We start from the raw sequence: 23,882 nt of genomic DNA on the forward strand, positions 1-23,882 counted from the left end.
TTTTGGCTAATAAACCCAATTAAAAAGTTTCTTAAAATTGTCTGTACTATTGATTTCTGCAAACAAAATTTAAACAACAGTGACAATTTAAGTCATACGTTGAGGTCATAACCTTATTTCTCAAATATGGTGAGTTCCCTTGACGTCAACAGCTATTCATATTTGGGCACTGTCCCAGTACAGAAACCATTTCCACAGCAGTCTTTCACACTAAGACTAGGACTACACTGTGACTTTTTGTAACACTACAAGATTGATTTTACCTAGTGAATTTACAGTAAAAACAAAGCAAATCGATTTGTTAGCTTGACAATCTGCTTTTCAGCCTGCTGCCTTTGAAGTCTGTGCTTCTCGGGGTGCTGGGAAAAGCTGGATCCAGTCCTGGAAACTTGGAGAAGTTTCCTAGGACTGGATCTAGCTTTTTCAGGCATCCGGGGAGGCGTGACATGGAGAGGTACAGACTTAAAATGCAGCAGGCTGATAACCAGATTGCCAAGCTAACAAATTGACCTGCTTTGTTTTTACTACAAATTCACTCATCTTTAATTTTAACTATTGAACTACAACTGCAGCCCTATGTCCGAATTGCCTGCAGCCTTGAATCTACAGCTGTCTTTCGATGTAAATCAGTCTTGTAGCGCTACAAAAAGTAACAGTGTAGCCCTGAGTTCATAGTTGCAAGAATCAAGGCACTGGGCTTTCAGTGACATTGTACTATTCTGGTCACTGGTATAGTCTCCCAGCAGTTAGCCTTTGTTTGTAAGTTCTGTGAGCCACCATGTCCTATTCAGATGTGCTAAAAGTCTATTTTAGCATGACAAAGCCAGACTCTACTTAAAGGCATACATGTCATTTCTGCCCTGGTGCCAGTAGTCAGATAACCAGCACGTTCCACAGTGAATGGCCCCGTTCACATATCTGTATGTGTTATAGGGCCATGTTTCATGCTGCAAAAACAATGTGTGGTCCTAGTACGAACCTGCAATTGTGGCACGAATGACTATTCTGCCATGAATGGGTCAGTGGATTGTACAGTGGATGGGTCAGTGTGGACTTGTGAATTCAGCCTACAGATGCTCATCCATAGGGCTGTCCGGAGCTATGAAACAACAGCTATGGACAGTCCTACAAAACACATAATACTAGACTAAAGGTTAACCCCCTAGAATATTCACTTCAAGACATAGTAAACTTTAGGTTTTGCAATACTCTAAATCAACTAGGCCTTTTATTGGAAAAATACTGAAATATTGGAGAAAGACTGTCAGCATAAATAGGCTTCAAGAATCCTGTGGCCGGATGATCAAGAATCCTGTGGCCGGATGATCAAGAATCCTGTGGCCGGATGATCTTCACTCCTGATGAATTGGGATGCAGGCTCATCCGTGCGCGCCCGCATTTCAGTTCGGCGCTGCACAAAATGGAGCGTGTGGCTCCAGCTGCACGCTCCATTTTGTGCAGCGCCGAATTGAAACTTTGTGTACACTGACAGTGCAATTCAATGAATAGCGGCCACAGAAAATTGACATGTCAGTTTTTTTACGGCGCCGCTAGGGATCCCGGCCGGAGTGTATACTGTGAGGGAGATTTATGAAACGGTATAAATATACACCTGGTGTAAACCGCCCACAGCAGCCATTCACAGCTCAGCTTTTAGTTTTGGTAGAATAAAAGCTGAGCTATGATTGGCTGCTGTGGTGTTTTTTTACACCAGGTGTATATTTACACACTTTCATAAATCTCCCCCTATGTGTATACACTCAAGCTGGAATTCAATAGACGGCAGAACTACTTTGGCAACAACAACAACGCCTGTGATTATTACGGTACTTATGTAGTGTGAACATAGCCTAAGACTGAATTTCAAATATTCCCTGATCTCTTGCAACCTGCAAGAGCAGAAGAGATTGTCACAAAAAGAGGACATAGGGCACTCAATCCTTAGCCATTCTCCAACAGATGCTGTCTGTGGTTTCTTCCACTATTCTTTCTGAAGTTTTTTGTGAGAGCATCATACACATGTGTGAAGACTTATAGACCATTCATACTCCTAGAATTCTGGGAGGAAAGGATATGCAAAGCAGCTCTTACACCTCTTTTTCAAGGTAACTTTCCCTTGAAGTCAGTGGCTTGTTCCAACTAGGAGTCTTTAAAGATGTCTGGGAGTTTATGCCAAGCCAAAGATCCCTCCAGATGAAGAGGTAATCCATCAGTAGACTGCTGTTTTGGTGTTATTGCCCATAGTCAGTAAAGAGCAGTGTACTGGCTGGCTAGTGAAAGGCCAATATTTATGAAACAAATGAGTTTAGTCTTTCTTTGAGGAAAACATCGAAAATGTGTGTAGACTAGAGATGGGCACAACCCGAGCGTGTCTGAGTCTGATTGTTCAGCATTTGCATACTGGTGACTGAGGAAGTTGGATGCAGCCATAGGGAGTCCTGAAAAACATGGATACGGTCATAGGCGATAGGCCTCTATACTCTTCTAAAAGGGTTGGTTAACACCAGCTATAATGATCACTCCTTCATGCCATCCCCAACAGTCAGTTTGATGACCCTTTAGGTACTTGATCCCCTCCCTGACATCCATGTCTGCATTACCTTCTTTAGGCCCTGACTGTCCTTTCTTAACGTTTCTTTGCTCCCTAAACATAGGCTTTCATACTCTCCTCCCACCCTCTAATGCTCACCATGCCCTAACATGGCTTTAAATGCTATTATATTTTCTAATATGTGCTGGAAATATAGCCATTGTCCAGGCTTCCTTCTCTACATCTGGTGGGTTTAACTGAAAATATTTCAGTTTTAGGCTATGTTCACACAACATATTTTTTCTATTAATCACGACCGTGAGTGCATTGCAATGAAGTCAGAGGGAATCCTGGCCGGAGTGTATACACATAGAGGGAGATTTATCCAACATAGTGTAAAGTGGCTGAGTGAAACTGGCTCAGTTGCCCCTACCAACCAATCGGATTCCACTTTTCATTCCTCACAGATTCTTTGGAAAATGAAAGGTGGAATCTGATTGGTTGCTAGGGGCAACTGAGTCAATTTCACTTTACACAATATTTGATAAATCTCCCCCATAGTATACACCCCAGCCGGGATTTCTAGCGGCTGCAGAAAAAAAACTGAGGCGCCATTTTTTTATTTTTTTTGTTTTTGTTTTTTTGGGCAGGGGGGGCGCTATTCATTGAATAACGGCCACACAGACCTGTAAGTTCACGCAACAGAAAGTGCAGCTCCGGACGCACTTTCCATTTTGTGCTATGGTGAATTGGGATGCGGGAACACATCCCAACTCAACAGAAATTAACTTTACTGACACCGGGCGTTCTGAGGCCTTATAATGAAATAATCTCTCTTCCAGTGTCCAGTACCCATCTGTTAAAGTGAATCTGTAACGCTGGACACCCTCCCCCCTCCAAGCCACCGGTACCATTTTTATGTCCTCATAAAGGCATGTCTGGTCCCGGGTTCTAATGGGGTCAGTTTTGGGGGTAAAAACAACTTTTACTTCTGTGGTGCTGCGAGGTGTCAACGAAGCAGGGTCTAGAGCATCCGTGGCCTAGGCCTGCTGCACCTCTCTCCCCATCTTTCTTCCTTTTCAGCATGCCCCTGGGCTGGATCAGACCGTGCTGAAAAAGAAGAAAGCCTGGAAGAGAGGCGCTGCAGGCCTAAGGCATTGATGCTCTAGTCCCCCACATCAGAATGCCTACAGAATAAAAGTTGTTTTTACCTTGAATACCAGCCTCAAGAGACAGGCGGACCCCGGAACTGGAATTACCTTTATGAGGACATCAAAATGGTACCGTAGCTTAGGAAGGCTGCTCAGGAGTTCTTGTCCCTTGTCAGTACGAAGCAGGGGAGACTAGCATGATGGCTTTCTGTGTTACAGTGGTGGTCTCTCCAAGGAGACACATTACCCCCTCAGAACCACTTCAGAGGCCTCTCACCTCATCAGCCATACTCTGCACTGGCATCTCACTCTTCATCGCTGTGAGTTCAGTCTGATGTGTTCCATCAGTCACATTGCATGTATGTTATTACATACTAATAATAAATGTCCTGCCAACTTCTCTGTTTTAGTCTCTGAGTTTATTGGCATGAGTCATGTGCTGTCTCTCTGCGAAATGTCACAGATGTATACACTAAAAGCTTAATATTAGTATCAACTGAAGTCTTAAAAACAAGCAGAAATCATTTATATAGTGAAATAATTGACGCACAATTTCTTCTCTGCTGTTTATCATGAAAGCAATTCACTTTCAGGCCAGGATCAGACATACCGTATCCGCAGTGGATTTTATGCTGCAAACTTGCCGCGAGATCCGATTGTCATCCCAGTGCGAGTATGTCAAAGTCAGCGCCCTTAACCCCCGCGGCCTGGGTACATACTTCAGCTTGCTTCAGGGGCTCCCGGCATCTCCTGGTGCTCAGCCAAATGCGCTGCCCCGCCGACTTCATCCCGCTGCGAGTATGTAATCCCATTGAAGTGAATAGGCAGGTATCTGCAGTGGATTTCGCCTTGAACTTGCAGCATAAAATCCACTGCGGATACGGTATGCGTGAAAAACGGTATGTGGGAAAAATTTTTCTCAAATCAACTGGTGTCTGAAAGTTATGCAGATTTGTATATTACTTCTATTTTAAAATCTCAAGATTTCCAGTACTTATCAGCTGCTCTATGTCCTGCTGGAAGTGGTATATTCTTTCCAGTCTGACACAGTGCTCTCTTCTGCCACCTCTGTCCATGTCCTGAACTGTCCAGAGCAGTAACAAATCCACATAGAAAGCCTTTTCTGAACAGTTCCTGTCATGGACAGAGGGGGCAGCAGAGAGCAAACTAGAAAGAATGCACTACTTCACATACAACAGCTGATAAGTAATTTACAAATTGTTGTATAACTTTCTGACACCAGTTTATTTGAAAACATTTTTTTTCCCCTGAAGTATACAATGGTTCTTCAGTACTTCAGATGAGAACATGGTAACTTGAGACTCTGGAGAAAAAAAAGAGACCCTTTTAAAGCTCTGGAAAAACTTGTTTATATTGCAGTTTTTGGAGATTTTTTATTTTATTTGAAATCTAATACATTGATTTGGATACTCTTATAATTTGGCCTCTCAGTGGCAACAAATGGTTGTATTATTAGGGCATTGTATGGTGTTTTTACCCTCCCAGTAGCCTCTACACGTCTTGATCTGGATGAAAGCTGCAAGCAATATTTGATTTTTTGAATGTACAACTTCCAGCACTCTGCCAGGGAGTTTCCTGCCTTAGAATTGACTTCTATTGCATTACAGTTATCCCTTCACATACAATTGTTCTTATATTTCTGTTCACATTCTTCCTCTTCGCACTATTATTTCATTCAGGATAGAAAAGAAAGCTCAGGACTGAACAGGCAGCTCTCATACATGTGCTTTAGTTCGACTTGTAGTCTCCTGAATTTCTGAGCTACACTATAAAGTCTAAAAATGTCTTGGACTTGAAGTTGTTTACACAGAATACCAGCACATCTAAAGTTACAGAATGGGGGCTGGATGTGAAGGCTTAAAATTTTGTCCTCTCCCAGGTTTACGTCACTGGGGGGGTGGGAGACTCATCTGCCCGGGTCATTTTATTCTGGATTAGTTTGCATTCAAATGTTACTTTTTTTTTGTCTTTTTAAACGGCTGAAGTGACTGCGTTGATTCCTCTTGTTGTAGTTGGAAGAACTTCATAGAATTTCTGTGGAGCAATCCTCTGCTGCTAGAGTCCATCCTCACAGTAAGCTTGCATCCAGCTGCCTGTGGTACTGCATTCAGAGTCCGTTATGTTCACCGGATAATCGCTAATGTGCAGAAGGTAAGTTTTTACAGATGTGATCACATATTCTTGCCTAAACCTCAGTAACTGAGTGCTGGAGGGGGTGCGCTGAAATGTGACTCTGAAGACAGAGCCAGGATCAGACACCTCAGCTGTTCATCTGCTTTTCGGGTCAGTGATTTATTGACAAGACAATATTGACAAGTAGTACTGTAACTGGTGTCCCTTGGAGGTAACCATAGCATTCCTTCTATGTCCGTTTTTCTTCAACAGCTGTCGAGTGAAATGAATATAGCCAGAACGTTCCTTATTTAGAAAGTGCACGAGATGTTTTCACCTGTAGTATTTTTTTATTATCCTCCATGTATATACATATATATATTTACACGGCATGCCATACCACAAAGACAACGTGTTAAAAATAACAGCCTTGCCTTTACGTCAGAAGAAGTTTACATTTAGAAACTTGCTCTTGGCTCATATGGTCTTACCCTCTTTTTCCAGCTATAGTGTAGGACCTCAGGGAGGGGGGGGGGGGAATAAACCATGGCTGCGTGACAAGGATAGTGACTAAAGTGAGGATGTTTACTAGTAGAAGTAGGAAGGCAGCGTCCTGGTGACCTTGGAAGATGCCAAAGACCCGTGATCCAGAAGGAAATTATGACTACAGCGAATGATATGGATATTTACACCTAGAAGAGAAACCATGCGACAACAAGGGGGGAGGGAATAAGTAGATATCCCATCTGTTGTGACTGATCAAGATATGTGGAATGAAAATGAGGACACGTCGGAGTTATGTAACTGTCAGAGATACCAGGGCAGGTATGGCACTTGCCATTTGTCCAGGAGTAAGGTGAAAGATAGAGACAGAAGTCGCAGCCCTTTCAAGAACGGCGCCAAAAACTCCGGTCTAAGTAGTGGTTGTCAAGATAATACAGCGGGACTTCTGGAGCAGAATCTGCACCTGAAAAAGAAGTGTGATGATCTCAGGAGGCGCCACAGGAAGGAAAGGGAAGCGTGGATGAAAGAGAAGGAAGGACTTTTGAAGGAAGTTACGGAGTTAAAAGTAATTTATGTTTTAGTATTTATAATATTTCTATAGAGGAGTCTTTGTGTCATCTGCGTAAATATAATGCCAGGTATAGGAATGAAAATAGTAAATATGCATGTATTAAATGACTAGTTAGAATTATTTTATGATAGTAATGCTTCTAATTTTACATATTTCCATGCTTCATAGTGACATATCATATCTATCTATCTATCTATCTACACACACACACACACACACACACACACATATATATATACACAGGTACACAGGTTTTCATAGGTTGCTGTTCGAGTAGTTGTATACATGATTTACTCATGATTTATATGCTGTATAGAATGGCATATATAAATACATGTTTAGGCTATGTTCACACACCCACTTTTCTGGCTGTTTGTGGCTGTCATTTTGACACCAAATAATGGCCGTTATTTCATAATGATGCCTGTGATTATACAAATAACGGTCGTCATTATGAAATAACGGACGTTATTTGGCCCCTAACAGACGTCCCTCCTAAAAGATGCCTGTCACTTCATACCTTAAAATGGTTTATAAACACCATGGTAGCAGTGACAGCTTCATCAAGTGCTCCACTTTTTAGTCTGTATGGATGTAATATAAGTACTATGAATATTCCAAGTTGCTGAATTTTGGTATTGTTTTTGTGATGAATAAACCCAGGCCCTTTTCACTATTAGAAAATGTAAGAATGGTATCCAAGTAATGTACCAGCTGAGATTAGCTGGGATGAGTCAGGATATCGCCCTGCAGTTGTATTGACTATACTTTCTTAGCGTACTTTATGTGTATACAAAATAATGGTCATGGTGTGGCTTGTTTTTTTTTAAGGGGAACTAGAGCTAAAAAGCTTTTTTTCAAATCAACTGGTGTCAGAAGTTATACCGATGTGTAATTTACTTCTCTTTTAAATCTCAAGTCTTACAGTACTTATCAGCTGCTGTAAGTCCTGTGGGAAGTGGTGTATTTTTTTCAGTCTGACACAGTGCTCTCTGCTGCCACCTCTGTCTGTGACAGGAACTGACCAGAGCAGGAAAGGTTTTCTATGGGGATTTGCTGCTGCTCTGGACAGTTCCTGACACAGACAGAGGGGACAGCAGAGAGCACTGTGTCAGACTGGAAAGAATACCTCACTTCCTGCAGGACATACAGCAGCTGATAAGTACTGGAAGACTTGAGATTTTTAAATTGTAGTAAATGACAAATCTGTATAACTGTCTGACATCAGTTAATTTGAAAGAAAAAAAAATCACCAGAGTTCCCCTCTAATTTTAAGGCAGAGAGTGTAATATGTACAGAATTGTTTAGATTTACCCTTCTTTTAGCAATGCAGTGAAAAGAGTGTTGTTTGTGTATAACTAACCAGGGTTTTTTTTGTGTTTTTTTTAACCTAAGACAATACAAATATATTTTATTTGTTTTTCTTTCGAATAAAATATTTGTAGATTGCAGCATAATGTATTTCATTGGCGCAGGGAGCGTGCTCCAGCTTTCAAAGTCCAGCAGATAAATCATTGACAGATGTTGTTTCTGAACGCAGATCAAACCTTTTAGAAGGGGGAATTCTCCGAGGCTGGGTGGATGTGTCATTAACACTCTCTGAAGGGCTGGGCATGCAGTCAAGGGACGGCATATTACCATTGTTTACATTGTTACCGTCTTTATGAGATATTGTGCAGAATGGATTCTTTAGAAGAGGAACTCACATAAATGTTACCAACTCTCTTCCCTAGAGTATAATCAGAAGAATAGCTATAGAAAAAGGAACATGTCCCAAGACATTGAATTAATTGTGCAGAATGCATTACTAATGTACAGGGCAGCAATGACTATCATGTGGTGGTCGTGAATAATGCTTCTATACAGATTGTCATGCTGCTGGCCAAAGAGGCTGTGCTGACTTTTTTTCTTTCTCTTGGAGGCTGGGGACTTGTCCAAAAGTAGTAACGGATTTATTTCACCTTAGGAATGCTGTGTTCTTTGTGTGTATGGTGATATTCCATCACGTACATATCTTGCATGTTGCAGGCAGGTGAAAACAGGGGAAATTTGCTCGAGCTGAAGGCTGTTTTGGAAGTGATTCAGAAAGAACAGAGAAGAGAAGAAAAAAAATGGTCTGACATTCTCCTGCAGTTTCTTAATGATCGATGCGGGTGGGAAATTGAACGGATAGAGCTGAAGCAGCACATCTCCAAGGTACTGTAAATGTAAGGTTGTGTTCACATTGTACCCTTCTATCAGAAGGGCAGAATGGAGCAATGGATGGAAACCCTATGAATGTTTGTTGTTATGCTTGCGTCATAAATGAACACTACAGATACAAAACTAGTCAACTAATAGCCCAAATAATATTATAGTAAATTACCTACAGTGATTTAGCACAGAAGTGTTTACATTCTCATAAATGCCTGTATAGACACGCTTTTTTATATGTTATATGAGTGGCTGTGCTACTGACTGTCCCATCCAAACATGCAGAATTTAGTTGGGGCCCTTTTAAAGGGATACTCCACAAAAATAAATGTTTTCAAATCAAGTGGTGTCAGAAAGTTATACAGATTTGTTAATTACTTTAATTTAAAAATCTCAAGTCTTCCAGTACTTATCAGCTGCTATATTTCCTGCAGGATGTGGTGTATTCTTTCCAGTCTGACACCGTGCTCTCTGCTGCCACTTCTGTCCATGTCAGGAACTGTCCAGAGCAGTAGCAAATCCCCATAGAAACAGTCATGGACAGAGGTGGCAATAGAAAGCACTGTGTCAGACTGTAGACAATACATCACTTCCTGCAGGGCATGCTGCAGCTGATAAGTACTGGAAGACTTGAGATTTTTAAATATAGGTAATTTACAAATCTGTATAACTTTCTGATACCAGTAGGTTTGAAAAAGATTAATTTTCTTATAAATATCCTTCAAAATCTAGTTTTGTTTAGGAAGTTTCATAATCTTACAAAGTTCATACAATGGGATAATGCTGTTTAGAGACTTACAAAAACGTTGTTGTCCTGACAAAAATCCTTGCCTTGATAGGTAGGAGAAGAGGTGACATAATGGCAAAACGCCCCCCATCCTATTATGTTAAAAGGTCACACTTCTCATTGTCCTACAACAAAATAAAATGGTTAAATCTCCCTCACTTTTGATTGTAAAAAAAAAAGAGGGTGAAGTGGTCTTGTTGGTTCCCAATACCTTTATTCCGAACTTTTCAGTGCTTGTGTGGATGAAGGTTTCCTGCATATTTAAGATGGAGCAAACGTAAGTCTCCTCCTTCCCAGAAAAGGATTGCATATACAATATGTAGGATATAGCATGGTGGGAGGCCAAACCATCCTGATCCCCAACGATTGCTAGAACTAAATGGCTGAGCATTAGGAGAACACTGTACTACTCCTCCTGCTTTCAGATCCGACGCACAGACTGTCTGGGCTGACAGGAATGGCTTCCGGAAAAGGAAACAGGGAAGCACTGTACTTTCCTTCTTTCCTAGCACTGCTGTCACTTTGTCTTATTGACCCTTAGGAGTCACAGTGATCACAAACCCTTTTTTAACAGTGACAGCAATGAAGCCCCCCTTCCTTAAAGGGGTTGCCTGTCTTTGGCAAGCTCTGCTTGCACGGGTCCCTTGGCAATAATCTGCTCCCAAAGTTGCTTGCTAGGAGGCTGAGCTATCTGCTGTAATCTATGAGGGAACGCAGCAGTAATAATTTCACTTTCATCAGTGCCACCACAGGAGAGATTCAGTGCTCCGCAACAGGAAATTAGCAAAGTGTGAGCAATTTCCTAAACATATAACCCGTACAGATTAACACAGTGATCAAACACATTCCTGTAACCATATAGTGATGATCTAATATTACATCATAGTACACAACTCTCGCCCAACAGCTGTTACCGTTACATACAGTAAATGCAGTCTTCGTGGCTATATAGTGGTTTGTAGCCAATTTTTGTGTTCACATATTTACAGCTAGAAGAGACATGTGCCAGTCCGAGTAATCCAGACAACTGGAAGTACACAAAGACAGGAGAAGAAGAACAGAAGCAGCTGCTGGAAGATAAGATTGCGGCAGCCATGGAGCTCAGGACACAAGTAGAGAGTAATGAATGGAATTGGAAAGTGGAAAAGATGGAGATGTTAGACAGGTTTGACAATGAAAGGAAAGAATGGGAATACCAGTGGAAAATGATGCAGAGAAAGATAGAAGAGGTATGTGTTGTCTATCCAGCTATCTGTCTATTTTTCTACCTATGTCCTATCTAGTGTATCTGTGCCTCGCTCCCTTGGCTGCTCTTGTTCTTCCTGAGCCTGGTCCTGCTGCAGAGCACTTTTTCTGGGTCATCACAAGTATTAGCCCTGTTGGGTAATCACTGGCAGTACAGGCAATTCCTCATGTTGGCCCTCACATAGGAAGTGCTGTGCAGCGGTACATGTTCCATGAGAAGAAAAGTGTGGGGGGGAGGGGAGGAAAGTAAATATAGCTTTTGTTTTCTATATTCCAACAGCCTAAGCCTAAATATTAATTTTCAAAAGTAAAACAGAATACCTCTTTAAGTATTGATTAAAGGAGAACTCCTTCTGGGCACATTTTTTCTAAACACCCGGGGAGGTGGTGGGTGAAAACAATAGCATCCACTTACCTCACCAGCTCCAGTGCTGCTGCCAGCATACCGCCACTCCGCCTGCCTCCTGGTCTTGAGATTGGACTTGACGTGGCAAGCTCACTCAGCCATCAGCCGCTGTAGTGGTGTCCCGTCTCTGCTGCTCATTGGCTGAGCGGGCCTGCCACATCATGTCTCAAGTTAAGTTTTAAGACCAGGAAGTGGCCGGAGACTGGAGCGACAGTATGCGCTGGAGCCGGGGAGGTAAGTAGATGTAATAATTTTCACCCAACACCTTCAAAAGTATTTTCAAAAATGGGTCCTGGACAGAGTTCTCCTTTATATAGTAGGTATTTTATAGAAGCTTTAGATGGTTGCGATATACTCTTTTGAGTTAATATATTTAATTCTAGCCTGTACTTAATTTTTTCTTTCTTACGTTTGCAGCTATATCAGGAGGTCAAATTAAGAAGGGAGAAGAATGGTGCTGAAGAAAGACTGGAGGAGAAAATGCTGCAGTTCTCCTTACCCTTTTCACAAGCTGAACCTGTGAAAAAAACAAATGTAGCAAGGCAGAATGATGTGGCTAGCGTCAAGCCAGACAAGATTGACAGAATGCGGCTTAATGACCGTTCTCGTACCAAGATGGAGAAGATGGAGCTCAAAATGCCAAATCAAAATCACCATAACTGTAGTGTGGACTCTGCTCAAAAAATGTCCAAGACAGAAAATGACACCCTGAATGATGTAAGTGCATGAAAAAGACTTGGCCAAGCTGAAATTACAGTAATCTATGACTGCAATATGAATGCTGTATTTAATCCACAGGCATTGAAAGAGATTGCCAAAGTAAGCGAAGAACTGTGTAAATACCAGGAAGAAATCCAAGGAAGAACCAACTGCAAAAAGTATGTATTCCATAAAATTGTCAATTATGTATAAGGGTTCATCCTTACCAATTATAGCATGCAGGACTGTGATTGTCCAGCCCTTTCCTACTGACCTGTGAAATTGTAATCCTTAGCCTTAGAAATTGTAGAAATTGTAAAACTATAGCCTTACAGTCATTTGAAAAAGAAAGTACTCCCTCTTTGAAATCTGTAAATAGGACATAATAATAAAAAAAATAAAAGACCTTAAAATTGGGTAAATACAGCTTCAGATGAATAACAACTCATGAGACGTCACAACTTGTAACTATGTAAAAAAAACTAGGCAGAAGGAGTCAAGTTCTCCGTTACTGCTCAATGATATAGTAATAGATATAAGGTAATTTCCAAACAATTTAAAGTTCATCCTTCTACAGTGAGAAAGATAATTCACAAGTAGAAAAACATTCAAGGTGGTTGACAATCTTCCCAGAAATGGAGGTCTGAGCAAATTCACTGCTAGGCCAGCCCTCAAAGTAATTGCAAAAAAAATCAAACAAGCACTACATCTGAGATTCTAGAACCCGCACTCAGCATGTTAAGGTTATGTTCACACAGTAAAATAAAGGTATAACATAGCTGTAATTTTGAGGTAAAAATACAGCCATATTTTTAATATACTGTAATAATGTCCCTTTTTCCAACACAGGGTTTTTGTCAAGCATATACTTGACAAAGACCCCGTGTACTTGACATTCCGATAAAATTTTGAAGATTGTTCTGTCTGGATGCTGTTGGACTTGTTTGGATTGTATTCCATAATCTACTGTGGCAGGATTGTGGACCTCCAGCGCCCATCCCCTACTACCTGCAATTGGATCTATTGGTGCCGTTGGTATCCTCCATTTTTCACAGGGACATGTCAAAAGCTTTGAGTGGTCGGGGTCTCAGTAGTCAGGTGAACAAGCCTGGAGTAGAGCTTGGTTACGCATTTTATTCCTCGGCTTAACGCAATCTACATCCATGCAGCTCCATTATAAATCTGTGGGGCCTGGATAGAGATGATTGACAGTGGGGAAGTGCAGCCATAGGACCTGGGCAGTCATTGAGTTGACAAGCAAATCTACAACAGAATAAAAGTGCTACAATGGCCCAGTCAAAGTTCAGACCTCAACCCAATTAAAGTGATGTGGTGGAACCTTAGGAGCACTGTGCATGAACAAATGCCTTACAACTCTTAAAGGAGAATTCCAGGGGAAGGAGAGGATAAGAGAAGTAACATGCTCTCACCTCCCCCGCTCCAGCGATTATTTCCTGCAGCTCTCCTGGTAAGAGAGAGGACCTGGGACTTGACATGCAAGGCCCGCTCAGCCAGTCAGCGGCTATGGTGGGGTCCCCCCTCGGCGGCTGACTGGCTAAGCAGGTCTCACACATCACTTCCCAGGTCCTCACTTAGACCCAGAAGCGGCTGGGCCCGGTGGTCCGGAGCTGTGGGATGCCGGCATCAGCGCTGGAGCGGGGAAGGTAAGAGCATGTTACTTCTTTCATCCTCCCTGGCCAAAAATCACCCCAGTCGGATATTGTCCTTTAATATGCTGAAGAATGGGCAAAAATTTTTCCAGAACGATGTTAAGGCTAATACAGAAAACTATTCCTTCAAGTTATTGCTGATGAAGGTTCTACAAGCTCCTGGTTCATGGGGTGTATTAGTTCTTTAAACATTGGTTTCCACGTTGGCCTCATTTTTGTTGAATAAATAAAGACACAGTTGAATCTGTTGTGTGTTGTTGTTTACCTTATTTTAAGACTCTATAAGGATCGGATGGCTTTTGTTATGTCCTGCTACATAAAATCATACAATTCAAAGAGGGTGTACTTTCTGTCTCTCATGACTGTATGTAATAATGGTAAAATATTTCCTCCTCTTTAATAGAGTCTATTGTTTAAACCATGCCTTGTGTAAGCATCTGGGAAAATTCCAAGTTGCTTCACAGTTGCCAAGCTGCAGGAATAATTAAAAATCTATCTGAAACTAGTAGAATACCAGTAGAGTAGAATAAAATGGCTAAGAAAGCAGATAAATTGAAATTCTCACCAAAGCTTTTGCTGCCCAGGCACGATGGGAATGGGAATTGTCTTTTTGCAACAGCTGGAGGGACACTGGTTCCCCTTCTTTGGCTCAGGAAAAGGGAGTGCTTTGAGCATAGCAGTTTCCAACATAGGAATTAAAGAAGTAGTACCACAGAAAAAAAGCAGGAAGCCAGGGGAGTGTGGAGACATAAAAAACAAACTATACTTACCTATCCTTATCCCCAGCCTCCTGCAGCTCTTATGGGTAGAATGTCACGTACCTGGATGATCAATTGCCTGCTTAGCCAATCAGTGACTTGGGAGGGACTGAAGTAGCAGGCAATCAATCAACTGGGCCGTGACATTGCAGCTGGGAGAGCCAAGTACATGACGTATGTGAAGGAGGCATGGAGGACTGGTAAGTAGAGAGGAGCGAATCGCTCATCTAAATGAAGCTAAGTGCTCTGCTCTCTGACGCTCCATCCCGGGTGCAGGGGAAAAGCTGGATCCAATCCTGGGAAACTGGGGGAGGTTTCCCAGGATTAGATCCAGCTTTTCCAGGCATCCTGGGAGGATTGACAGGGAGCAGAGCAGCACTAACAGCCAGCCGACTTGATGAGCCGAGCGCTGATCAAATGAAACGCTTCACTTTGTTTAGATGAGCGACTCACTCCTCTCTACTGGTAAGTATACTTTGTTTGTTGTCACTCCCCCTGCCTTTCTTTTCGTGGGACTTCTCTTTTAAGCTTTATTTCTTTTATTTATTTATTTATGTATCCATACCTCTTATCCACTAGTACACATATCAAGCTGTTTTTTTTTTTTATTATTGACAGCCCCTCAGAAAGCATCCATAGTCGTCTCTTAGAGCACAGTTTGTCATGTCAATCTTCTAATATGATAGGGTGTATAAAAAAGAGTTGTCTAGATGGTTCAAAGTACAGTATAGAACACTATGAAAAATGCCTGTTTGATGTGTTTTTGACTACATTACACCTCTGAATTTAAATTGATGCTTATACATATGCGTGTACGAATCTAACCTACTGAAATCTACCTATAGCGCATGAGGTGCTGAGGATAAACGTAAGTTCATTACCTTCATCTTCTCTGCAGTTTTTGTGTAGTTTGTAGTTTAATCATGAGGCTAGTATGGCAGTTTGGTGCACTGGGGGCAGGAAAAGCCCCCCCCCCCCCCCCGCACTGATCTGGCCGGCCCACGCAACTGATACGCATTAGAAGGGGATTGCCAGCTGGGAGCAGATGGGTGCACTGTGGGTGGTAGTCTTGCCCCCAGTGCACCAAACCACTTTATTGGTTTCAGGATTAAACTACAAACTGCATAGAAATAGGGCAGAGGTTAAAGTAAGAAACTCACCTTCATGCTAAGTGTCCCGGCGCATCACTGAGATTTCAGTAGGTTAGATTCATCAGTTTCCTTTTAAATGTTATTATACAGTAATCTTATATAAAAACTTGCAAAAAAGCTAACGGTTATACAGATAACCTTTGCCTCTTTCAAGACAATGTTTTTTTCTCCAAATGTTAACGAAATGCTCCCAAGAAATATGGTTTTGGACTGATATCAGGAATCACATTTCCCATGAGGATATAAGAATCTTGCCAAATCCTTTTTTATCCCTGAGTTTTACTTGATGGAACAAGCAAATGTTGGCCCAGATTCAGCTCACTTTAAGAAAGAAGCCTTTATATCTAAAACATGGTGTTATCCTCACAAGAGAAATGTCTTTTTTTTACTTAAGTAGCAACATTACTGTTGGAAGTAGAAGAACATGAAAGTAGAAGAGACTACAGTACACAATAGCGGGGGCCTTTTGTATGAACTTAAGGTCATCTTTACGGAGTAATGTTTTATTAGGTTTTTGGTAGGAATATAAAAATTGACACAACGCTTTATCAAATACATTTTTGTATGGTGGGAGACACAATAGTTTCTTTCTTTTAACATGATAAGTATTGGTTAAAGCAAAAGACTGCATGTTTGTAGTTCAGCAGATTATGTATTGTTTGAGAAATACATGATAGTTTTCACATTGCACGTCTATTATTTAATAGTAAATGGCACTAAACTGTAGATCCAGTAACAGATGACTTTACTGTGTATATGGTAGATTTTAGGGAAAGAGTAGGTCCATACTTGATTATGAAGTGCCATACAAGACTGGACTAGTTATTGCTGAAACAATTTCAATAAAATCATAGTTTTTAATCCATCAGGATATGGGGGATGACTGTTCCCCACCCTGCTGGACTCTTTATTTGTGTATATGTAAAAAGATGTAATAATTAAGCCTGAAAGGCTGCTCGCTACCATCCAGATGACTTGTTATCCCTTTCCTGGTTTTAAAAGCTGACTGGATTTAAAGAGGTTATGCAGACTCAAAAAAAACATGTCCACTTTTCTCCAGAGGCAAAACTATTCTTGTGGGTGGGGTTTTGTTGCCATGTTTTCATACACCTGGATAACCCCTTCAACTATGATAAAATGATAGCTGATTGTAGTAAAGGAGCCTGTCCCATGCTGTTTCATGCTCTCCATGATTTGGGCAACATTAAAAGGGAACTCCAGCGATCCAATAAAAAACTAAAATGCACAAAAAGCATATAGATGCACTCAACAATCCCCCCAATTGTTTGACACCTTGGCTCCTAGCCCCAGATTAAAACTTTTAAATATGATCCCAGTTTTAAAACATGGAACCCAGCCAGAAAACCTCCCATCATGCCTTGCATCTTAAAGCCAGCTGCTGGGTACACGCCCCTGTCTTGTTGTATACACCCACCACTGGGTTAATCTGCTTCTGATTTTCACAGTAGACACAGTATCTATCTGTCTGTGTGTCTTTCTATCTATGCATCTACATAGATTAGAAACATAGCGAGAGACAAAACAACAGGGTCTCTTTTCCCCTATACTTGGCCAGGTGATCACTGTGTGATGTCAGCAGTGGGCAGGGTTACAGATGAGGTGTCACAGGTCGCTTGGCAACAGAACCTCTGTCTCAGAAGGGAGGGGGAGGACAGAGGAGTGGAGACCAAGTGGACCAGGCAGTGAGGATTTTCAGAAGCTTCAGGGTGTGAGTCAGGATGTGCTGCAGACAAAGAACCCAATTCATGTAATAGAAACCTATTACACACAAGCTTAGATTATAGGTGGGAATTGAACATGATTAAATCTTTCCTAACCCTTTTTTCTTTGAGGAAAAAGTAAGATTAATCATTAGTCATTACCTGCTGCTAGAATTCCTTTAAGGACTCCCACTGCAGAGGTACTAGAACCAGAGTTTGAATGGCATTAGGTTGTGGAAATGTCACTTGGAAAGAGCTTTGCTGATAACATACTTTGTAATGCTGATTGGCTATAACAGCTGACAAACTAAAGCTTAGAATACTCCATGGTCTCAGCTGCCAGGCACAGTACACAGCTAGCAGTCTCCTAAGCATTGTTATTGCCATGTAGTTATATAATACATACTTTTCTGTGGTGGCATAAATAGACATGAAATCACTGTTAACAGAACAATGCAAGTTATATTTATAGAGCAGAAGGATAAGACGTGGCAAGATACTTCTGGCATCATATAAAAATGGGGAGAACAAAAAAGGGACTACTTTAAATTCAGTATGTCAGATCCCCAATATCAGGGGACCTGTATACAGACCTGGGGAGAACATATGGAAAAAAAGTACATGGAGGCTCTTCATATATTTGTTGATTTATTTGTTAATTTTAGTGTTAAGCGGACTTGCCTAACTATTTGGGCCTAGCAACATTCTCCAAACCCAAATGCTCAGCATTTGACTCCCGGTGACTGGAGAAGTTGGATGCCACCCTAGAGAGTCCTGGAAAATAGGGATATAGCCTATGGCATATGGCTGTATCCCTGTTCTCCTGGCAGCCCTAGGATGGCATCCAACTTCTCCAGTTGCTGCCAAGAATTCAGGTTTGGAGAATGTTGCTGAACCCAAACAGTTGCCGAACCAAAACAGTAATTCCGGTTAACACTGGTAATTTTTTGTATTATATACATACTAAGGTTAGATATTTCTTATGTTAATTTCTTGTAATTCCTACACAGAGCTATGTCAGATTCAGTCGGAGAATCCAGGAGAACTCTTCACATGAAAACAGCAAGAAATCCTACATCTTATCCTAAAGTGTCTACATGTGAACAAAAGGAATGTGTACGCAGCAACAAAACCACAAAGGTTTTCACTGCTGAGCCATCCCAACAGCAAGAGAAATATGGCCGGTCCTTGGAAACTCAGGATACAGCATTTTCTTCCTTAAATTTTTCATTTCCATTGTCGAACTCTCTGTTTCAGAATACGATTCCAGTCATGAATGAAACTATTGTACCTAGCACGAGTAAGAAAGCCTCCACTGACATTGAACTAAGTACCAATGATGGAGAATTTTGCCATCTGGAATGGCTATGTGGCATTGGAGGGCTTGAAGATGGAAAATTTACAGAGTCTTTGTTCAATACTTTTACAGATATCAACAATTTTACTCCAGAAATGAACAAACAAAATCTTTCAATGTCACAAAATAACTTTTTTGAATCCGACAGTTTATATCCCGAAGTAATAATGTTAGGACATTCCCCTGTCGGCTCTGCTTATAGCTATGGAAATACAATAAAGAATGGAAAGTTAGCAGCAAAGATTGACGAGTTCAACAGAGTAGTATTTAAAGCTGAGAAAGGAAATGCGGTTAGTCACAACGAGACGATAATGGATGTGGCACTGGATATAGATGAAGACATTTTGAGTTCCCCAGTGCCTCCACATGTAACTGGACATGCCATTACAACACCACTGACTGTAACTGAGATAAAGCATCCACCTTGTGCAGTCAGCACATCTCATAATGGTGCCAAAGTGGAGAAGCCTAAGGCTCAACAACGTCAACAGACAAACGGACCTCATATTACAAGCAGCTATAGGAACACACTAGAGAAACACAACTGGAAGGGTATCAACTTGTCTGGACGACCACGGTCAGCAGACTCTAGATCCAACTATGGGGTTGTGGAAAGGCTTCTGAAAAGCTACGAGACCAAAGTTGCTCCTCCTGTTTGTAATTCTAAACAGTCTGTAAAGAAATGGACACAGTCAGACTTCCTGTTGACCAGTGGCAGCTCCGACACATTGACTCAATGTTTAGAGATGCTTCATCTTGAGCAAACAGCAAAGGTTCTACAGAATGACATTCGCTGGTATCCACATCAAGACTCCAGCCTAAGGCTGCCTGAGGTAAGAACACAATTCCATTACCAAGTTTATTGTGCTATTCAACTAGTTACATGCCCTCCCATAAAGACATTGGAGGCAATACAACCCTAGCATCAGTTTTATACCATTCCAAATATTCCAGGTGATATATTATAGAGGTATAGTAAAAAGAAGAAAAATTATAATTGAGGGTACTAGATCTGAACCCTTGTCTGGGCATAAAGCAGCTTTAGATATTGTAAGCCACATCCTTTCTGTCTCTTTCTTCCAGCTGAACTTGGGAGACCGGAAGATGAGTTTGTCGGCTGTCTTAACCTCTCAGCTAATGCCAAAGCTGCTATGCACTTATGTTTTATCAGCTTAGTTCAGGGGCTCAGAGTCTAGACCCCAGCAATGAAATCTCTACAACTTTGTAATTAACAGTTCCTCACAGTTGAGGTGTTGTTACAGTGTATTAGTCTAGCCACTGCTCAATTGGTTAAATACAGCAGAAGAAATCTCCCTCCTGTTCAGGACTACAGGCTGGTAGCTCTTACCTGTACAGACACATTACGACAAACTTTAGGCCCTGGCATCTCTGGCAGCTCCCTGTTCATCTCTTGGCCCTCTCCCTATTGTATAAAATGGTGTAAGAGATATAGCTTCTGCCCTAAGGGACAGTGGTATAGTAAGTTAATCTATATAGTAATAAATGCAAAGTTATTAAACTCCCCTCAATAACACTTTATCTGCCTCCTACTAAGAGCTCTATCACAATGAGACAGCCCCGTCATGAAGAACTACACTGAAACTTTAAAGTGTGTTAGGGAATAGAAGTTCTGTGTCATTCATCCATCACTTGCTGCGCTATGGGACTGCTGTGTGTTGATGAGACACTACCCACTCTTTCTCTGCAAAACCAGAAGCATCATGGAAAATAATGGGTCCACTAGCACCTTCCCAGAGTACTTCCTTATATCATTAGTCCTATTTACAGTATATGAACCTTTGACATAGTTATAGACCCCAAGTCAATAGAGCCCAACTCTCTTTAATCAGTCAGATCAGACAGCTGGCCAGAGAGATTCCGTTAGATTTCCCCGGTTATAACCCACAGTTGCAGTGGGTCTTAGGACTGAGACTTGGTGCGTTCAAAATTTTCGGCATGTCTGGATAACGTCAAAAGTCTATATAGAGGACAGTAGCTTTTTAAAGGGAAACTATCAGCTGGTTAAAGGGGTTATCTTTTTCTGTCAATTCAGCTGGTTTCAGAAAGTTATATAGATTTGTATTTAACTTCTATTACTACTATTTAAAAATCTCAAGTCTTCCAGTACTTATCGGCTGCTGCATTTCCTGCAGGACTGCAGGATTTACAGCAGCTGATAAGTATGGTAAGACTTAAGATTTTTAAATAGAAATAATCTATGAATCTATATAACTTTCTGAAACAAGTTGATTTGAAAGAAAATGATAACCCCTTTAAAAGAATCTAACCTGCTGATATGTCCCTATAGTGTGTGGGGCACTGAGGATGCACCGATCCACCCCTGGAGTAAAATTCTAATAGCATGGAAACAGCGCCAAGGAAGAATATTTATCCTCAGCGCCCCATGCACATTTGGGAGCTAGCAGCAGTTTAGATACTTCTAATGGTGCGTTTACACAGACAGATTTATTTGACAGATCTTTGAAGCCCAAACCAGGAACAGACTATAAACAGGGATCAGGTCATAAAGGAAAGACTGGGATCTATCCTCTTTTCAAATCCATTCCTGGCTTTGGCTTCCAAAATCTGTCAGATAAATCTGTCTGTGTAAACGCAGCATAACCGGCTGATAGTTTCCCTTTTAGCTTGTAAGGAATTTGATTTCTCATTTTGCTGTTACCTAATATGGGGGGGGAGGCAGTATCATTTCCTGCTGCTTGTTTTCTGGCATTATTTGGATATACATTTTTTTCTCATCCAGATATCAAGAGCTTCAAGCGAGAAAGGATTTTCACGTCCCGCACGACCAGCGAATCAGCGCCCACCTTCTAGATGGGCCTCAACCAAATTTCCCTCAATGCCTGCAGCTGTCAGGAGAGCCACACACTAGTGTCTCTACTACTATTGCTAAAAAAGTAAATGATTCTATTGACTTCCATAGTATACAGCATATCTCAAAGTGGAACTTATGAAATTAACATGGCACTTTTCACGGTGGATCAATTTACGGGATGTGCAGACGAGGCAGCGATGGAAGGCAGCTGTGTTACACTAAATAGGACACTGGAAAAAATACCATATTATCTTCACAGCATATGTGTTAAAGGAGCCCTCCTGCATCATGACATTGACCCAAAAGGGAAAATTTGACAAGTTCCTTTAAAATTTCTGCTAAAGGAAGCAAAGATAGTACATAGTATAGTATCTTACAGTACCTGACTTCAGTGTTTATAACTAGCAGAAACATATTTCTATACTTTTTATATGTCATAGTTACTTATATATTTTATCTTCCCATTTGTTTAGTAGACTCTTGTACAGTTCCATTATGTTAAATAAATTCACCCCGAGTTGTTGATATCATATATGCATGTAACACGATCATAATGCATGTTTCTAAATACAGGCTGTACTGTGTTTAGACATTGCTGACGTGATGTACATACAAACCACAAGACACATATACACTTAAGGACACTTATGTTTTCATCTATCAATCCTTTATTTGTAACAATATTCAATATGTATTCTATATGCGTGCATTTTCTATTAGCCTGAAAATTTTGCTTTTCTGTTGTACAAATCATCCATACTAAATATTAGCTCTGGTTATAAAAGGCATGTATCTCCGTTGATTTACTTGCTCTATGATCTTATTGGAAGGTCCACTATAGATATAGTTGAGCACCTACAGTATATAGGTCCTAATAGGCTTTTCAGTAGCTAATATCCATTTTTCAGCCTGAGATCTTTTAATAGGCTGGATGATCAATTCTATTATCTGATATTTATAAAAAATAAAAAAAATTAAAAGCTGGGAATGCACCCAGATTGCTTGTTTTTATAATGATGGATTTACATTTCTCATACCATACCATCACGTAGAAATTGCCAAACTGTAGTGTCTTAGTAGTCCTAGTTCTATTGTGTGGATCCATGGTTTTCCAGTGAAATTGAAGATTTGAGGCTTTCATGATGATTACGGGTTGCTTGATGTCAAGTGTTTGTATGTACAGTAGACGGAAGGGAGGACTAGAACTTATGTGACTAGCATCAATACCCTGTTAGCATGTTTCAGTATCAGTATCTTTCAGCCAATGGTAAACTGTGTTGACTGATATATTAGGAGTACAGTTATAACCTTAGCCTGTATTTTGGCATCAGCTTGCATACACAAAAATATAGCATCAGTAGCTCCGAGGAATATGATACTTAGGTGCCAAGGATCCTACTATGCACCTACAAATCTCCAGTTACTGATCATAAATTATATTTCCTCTTCATACTCAAGCAGCAAAATACTGCCTAATAGGTATAGTAGCCTTTTAAGTAAAAAGATTATAATATCTGATACCAGACTTTTAATAAATATTACCAAGATCCCTTAAAGGGGTATTCCAATGTACGAACATAATAAACTACCCCATTAACTTACCCTACTGACTCGTTCCCACTACCGCCACCCATCCACTCTGCTGATGATGGTACAAACCCACTACAGCCACAAAGTGGAGAGAGTACATCATCAGGGGAAAGTAAACAGAGGGATGTCAGCACTGGACCAGGCTATGTTATTTTACACACACAGCAGCCTGCGGTGTGGTTTTAAAATTTCACATGGAATACCCCTGTAAGTCTGTATTTTGTATATTTTGTTGTTGTTGATAAGAGGACTTATCATTAGAGATGAGCGAACCTGGAGCATGCTCGAGTCCATCCGAACCCGAACTTTTGGAATTTGATTAGCGGTGGCTGCTGAAGTTGGATAAAGCCCTAAGACTATGTGGAAAACATGGATATAGTCATTGGCTGTATCCATGTTTTCCAGACAACCTTGGAGCTTTATCCAACTTCAGCAGCCACCGCTAATCAAATGCTGATCGTTCGGGTTCAGATGGACTCGAACCCGAACCCGGTTCGCTCATCTCTACTTATCGTCTTTTCTGTTGTGTGGTTTAGTAAATTCTTGCATTCCTTATAAAATAAAACTTTTCTAAGAACTGTGC

At 41.0% G+C, this 23,882-nt stretch overlaps 1 protein-coding gene across 2 annotated transcripts; it reads left to right on the forward strand.

Moving 5' to 3' along the window:
* The first annotated feature begins 5,685 nt into the window (after positions 1-5,685).
* On the forward strand, positions 5,686-23,642 carry KIAA0408 (KIAA0408 ortholog). Of its 2 annotated transcripts, none has more exons than XM_069974938.1 (7): positions 5,686-5,853; positions 8,918-9,085; positions 10,859-11,098; positions 11,938-12,237; positions 12,319-12,398; positions 18,530-19,709; positions 21,638-23,642. In XM_069974938.1, the coding sequence occupies exons 3-7, from the start codon at positions 10,964-10,966 to the stop codon at positions 21,764-21,766; spliced, it is 1,824 nt and encodes a 607-aa protein (XP_069831039.1). In that variant the 5' UTR covers positions 5,686-5,853; positions 8,918-9,085; positions 10,859-10,963; the 3' UTR covers positions 21,767-23,642. The 2 variants fall into 2 exon arrangements, with proteins under 2 accessions (XP_069831039.1, XP_069831038.1); XM_069974937.1 differs by lacking the exon at positions 5,686-5,853 and adding an exon at positions 6,370-6,883.
* Positions 23,643-23,882: the final 240 nt, after the last annotated feature.

This window comes from Dendropsophus ebraccatus, chromosome 6 (genome assembly GCF_027789765.1).
Source record: "Dendropsophus ebraccatus isolate aDenEbr1 chromosome 6, aDenEbr1.pat, whole genome shotgun sequence".
NCBI lineage: Eukaryota > Metazoa > Chordata > Amphibia > Anura > Hylidae > Dendropsophus > Dendropsophus ebraccatus.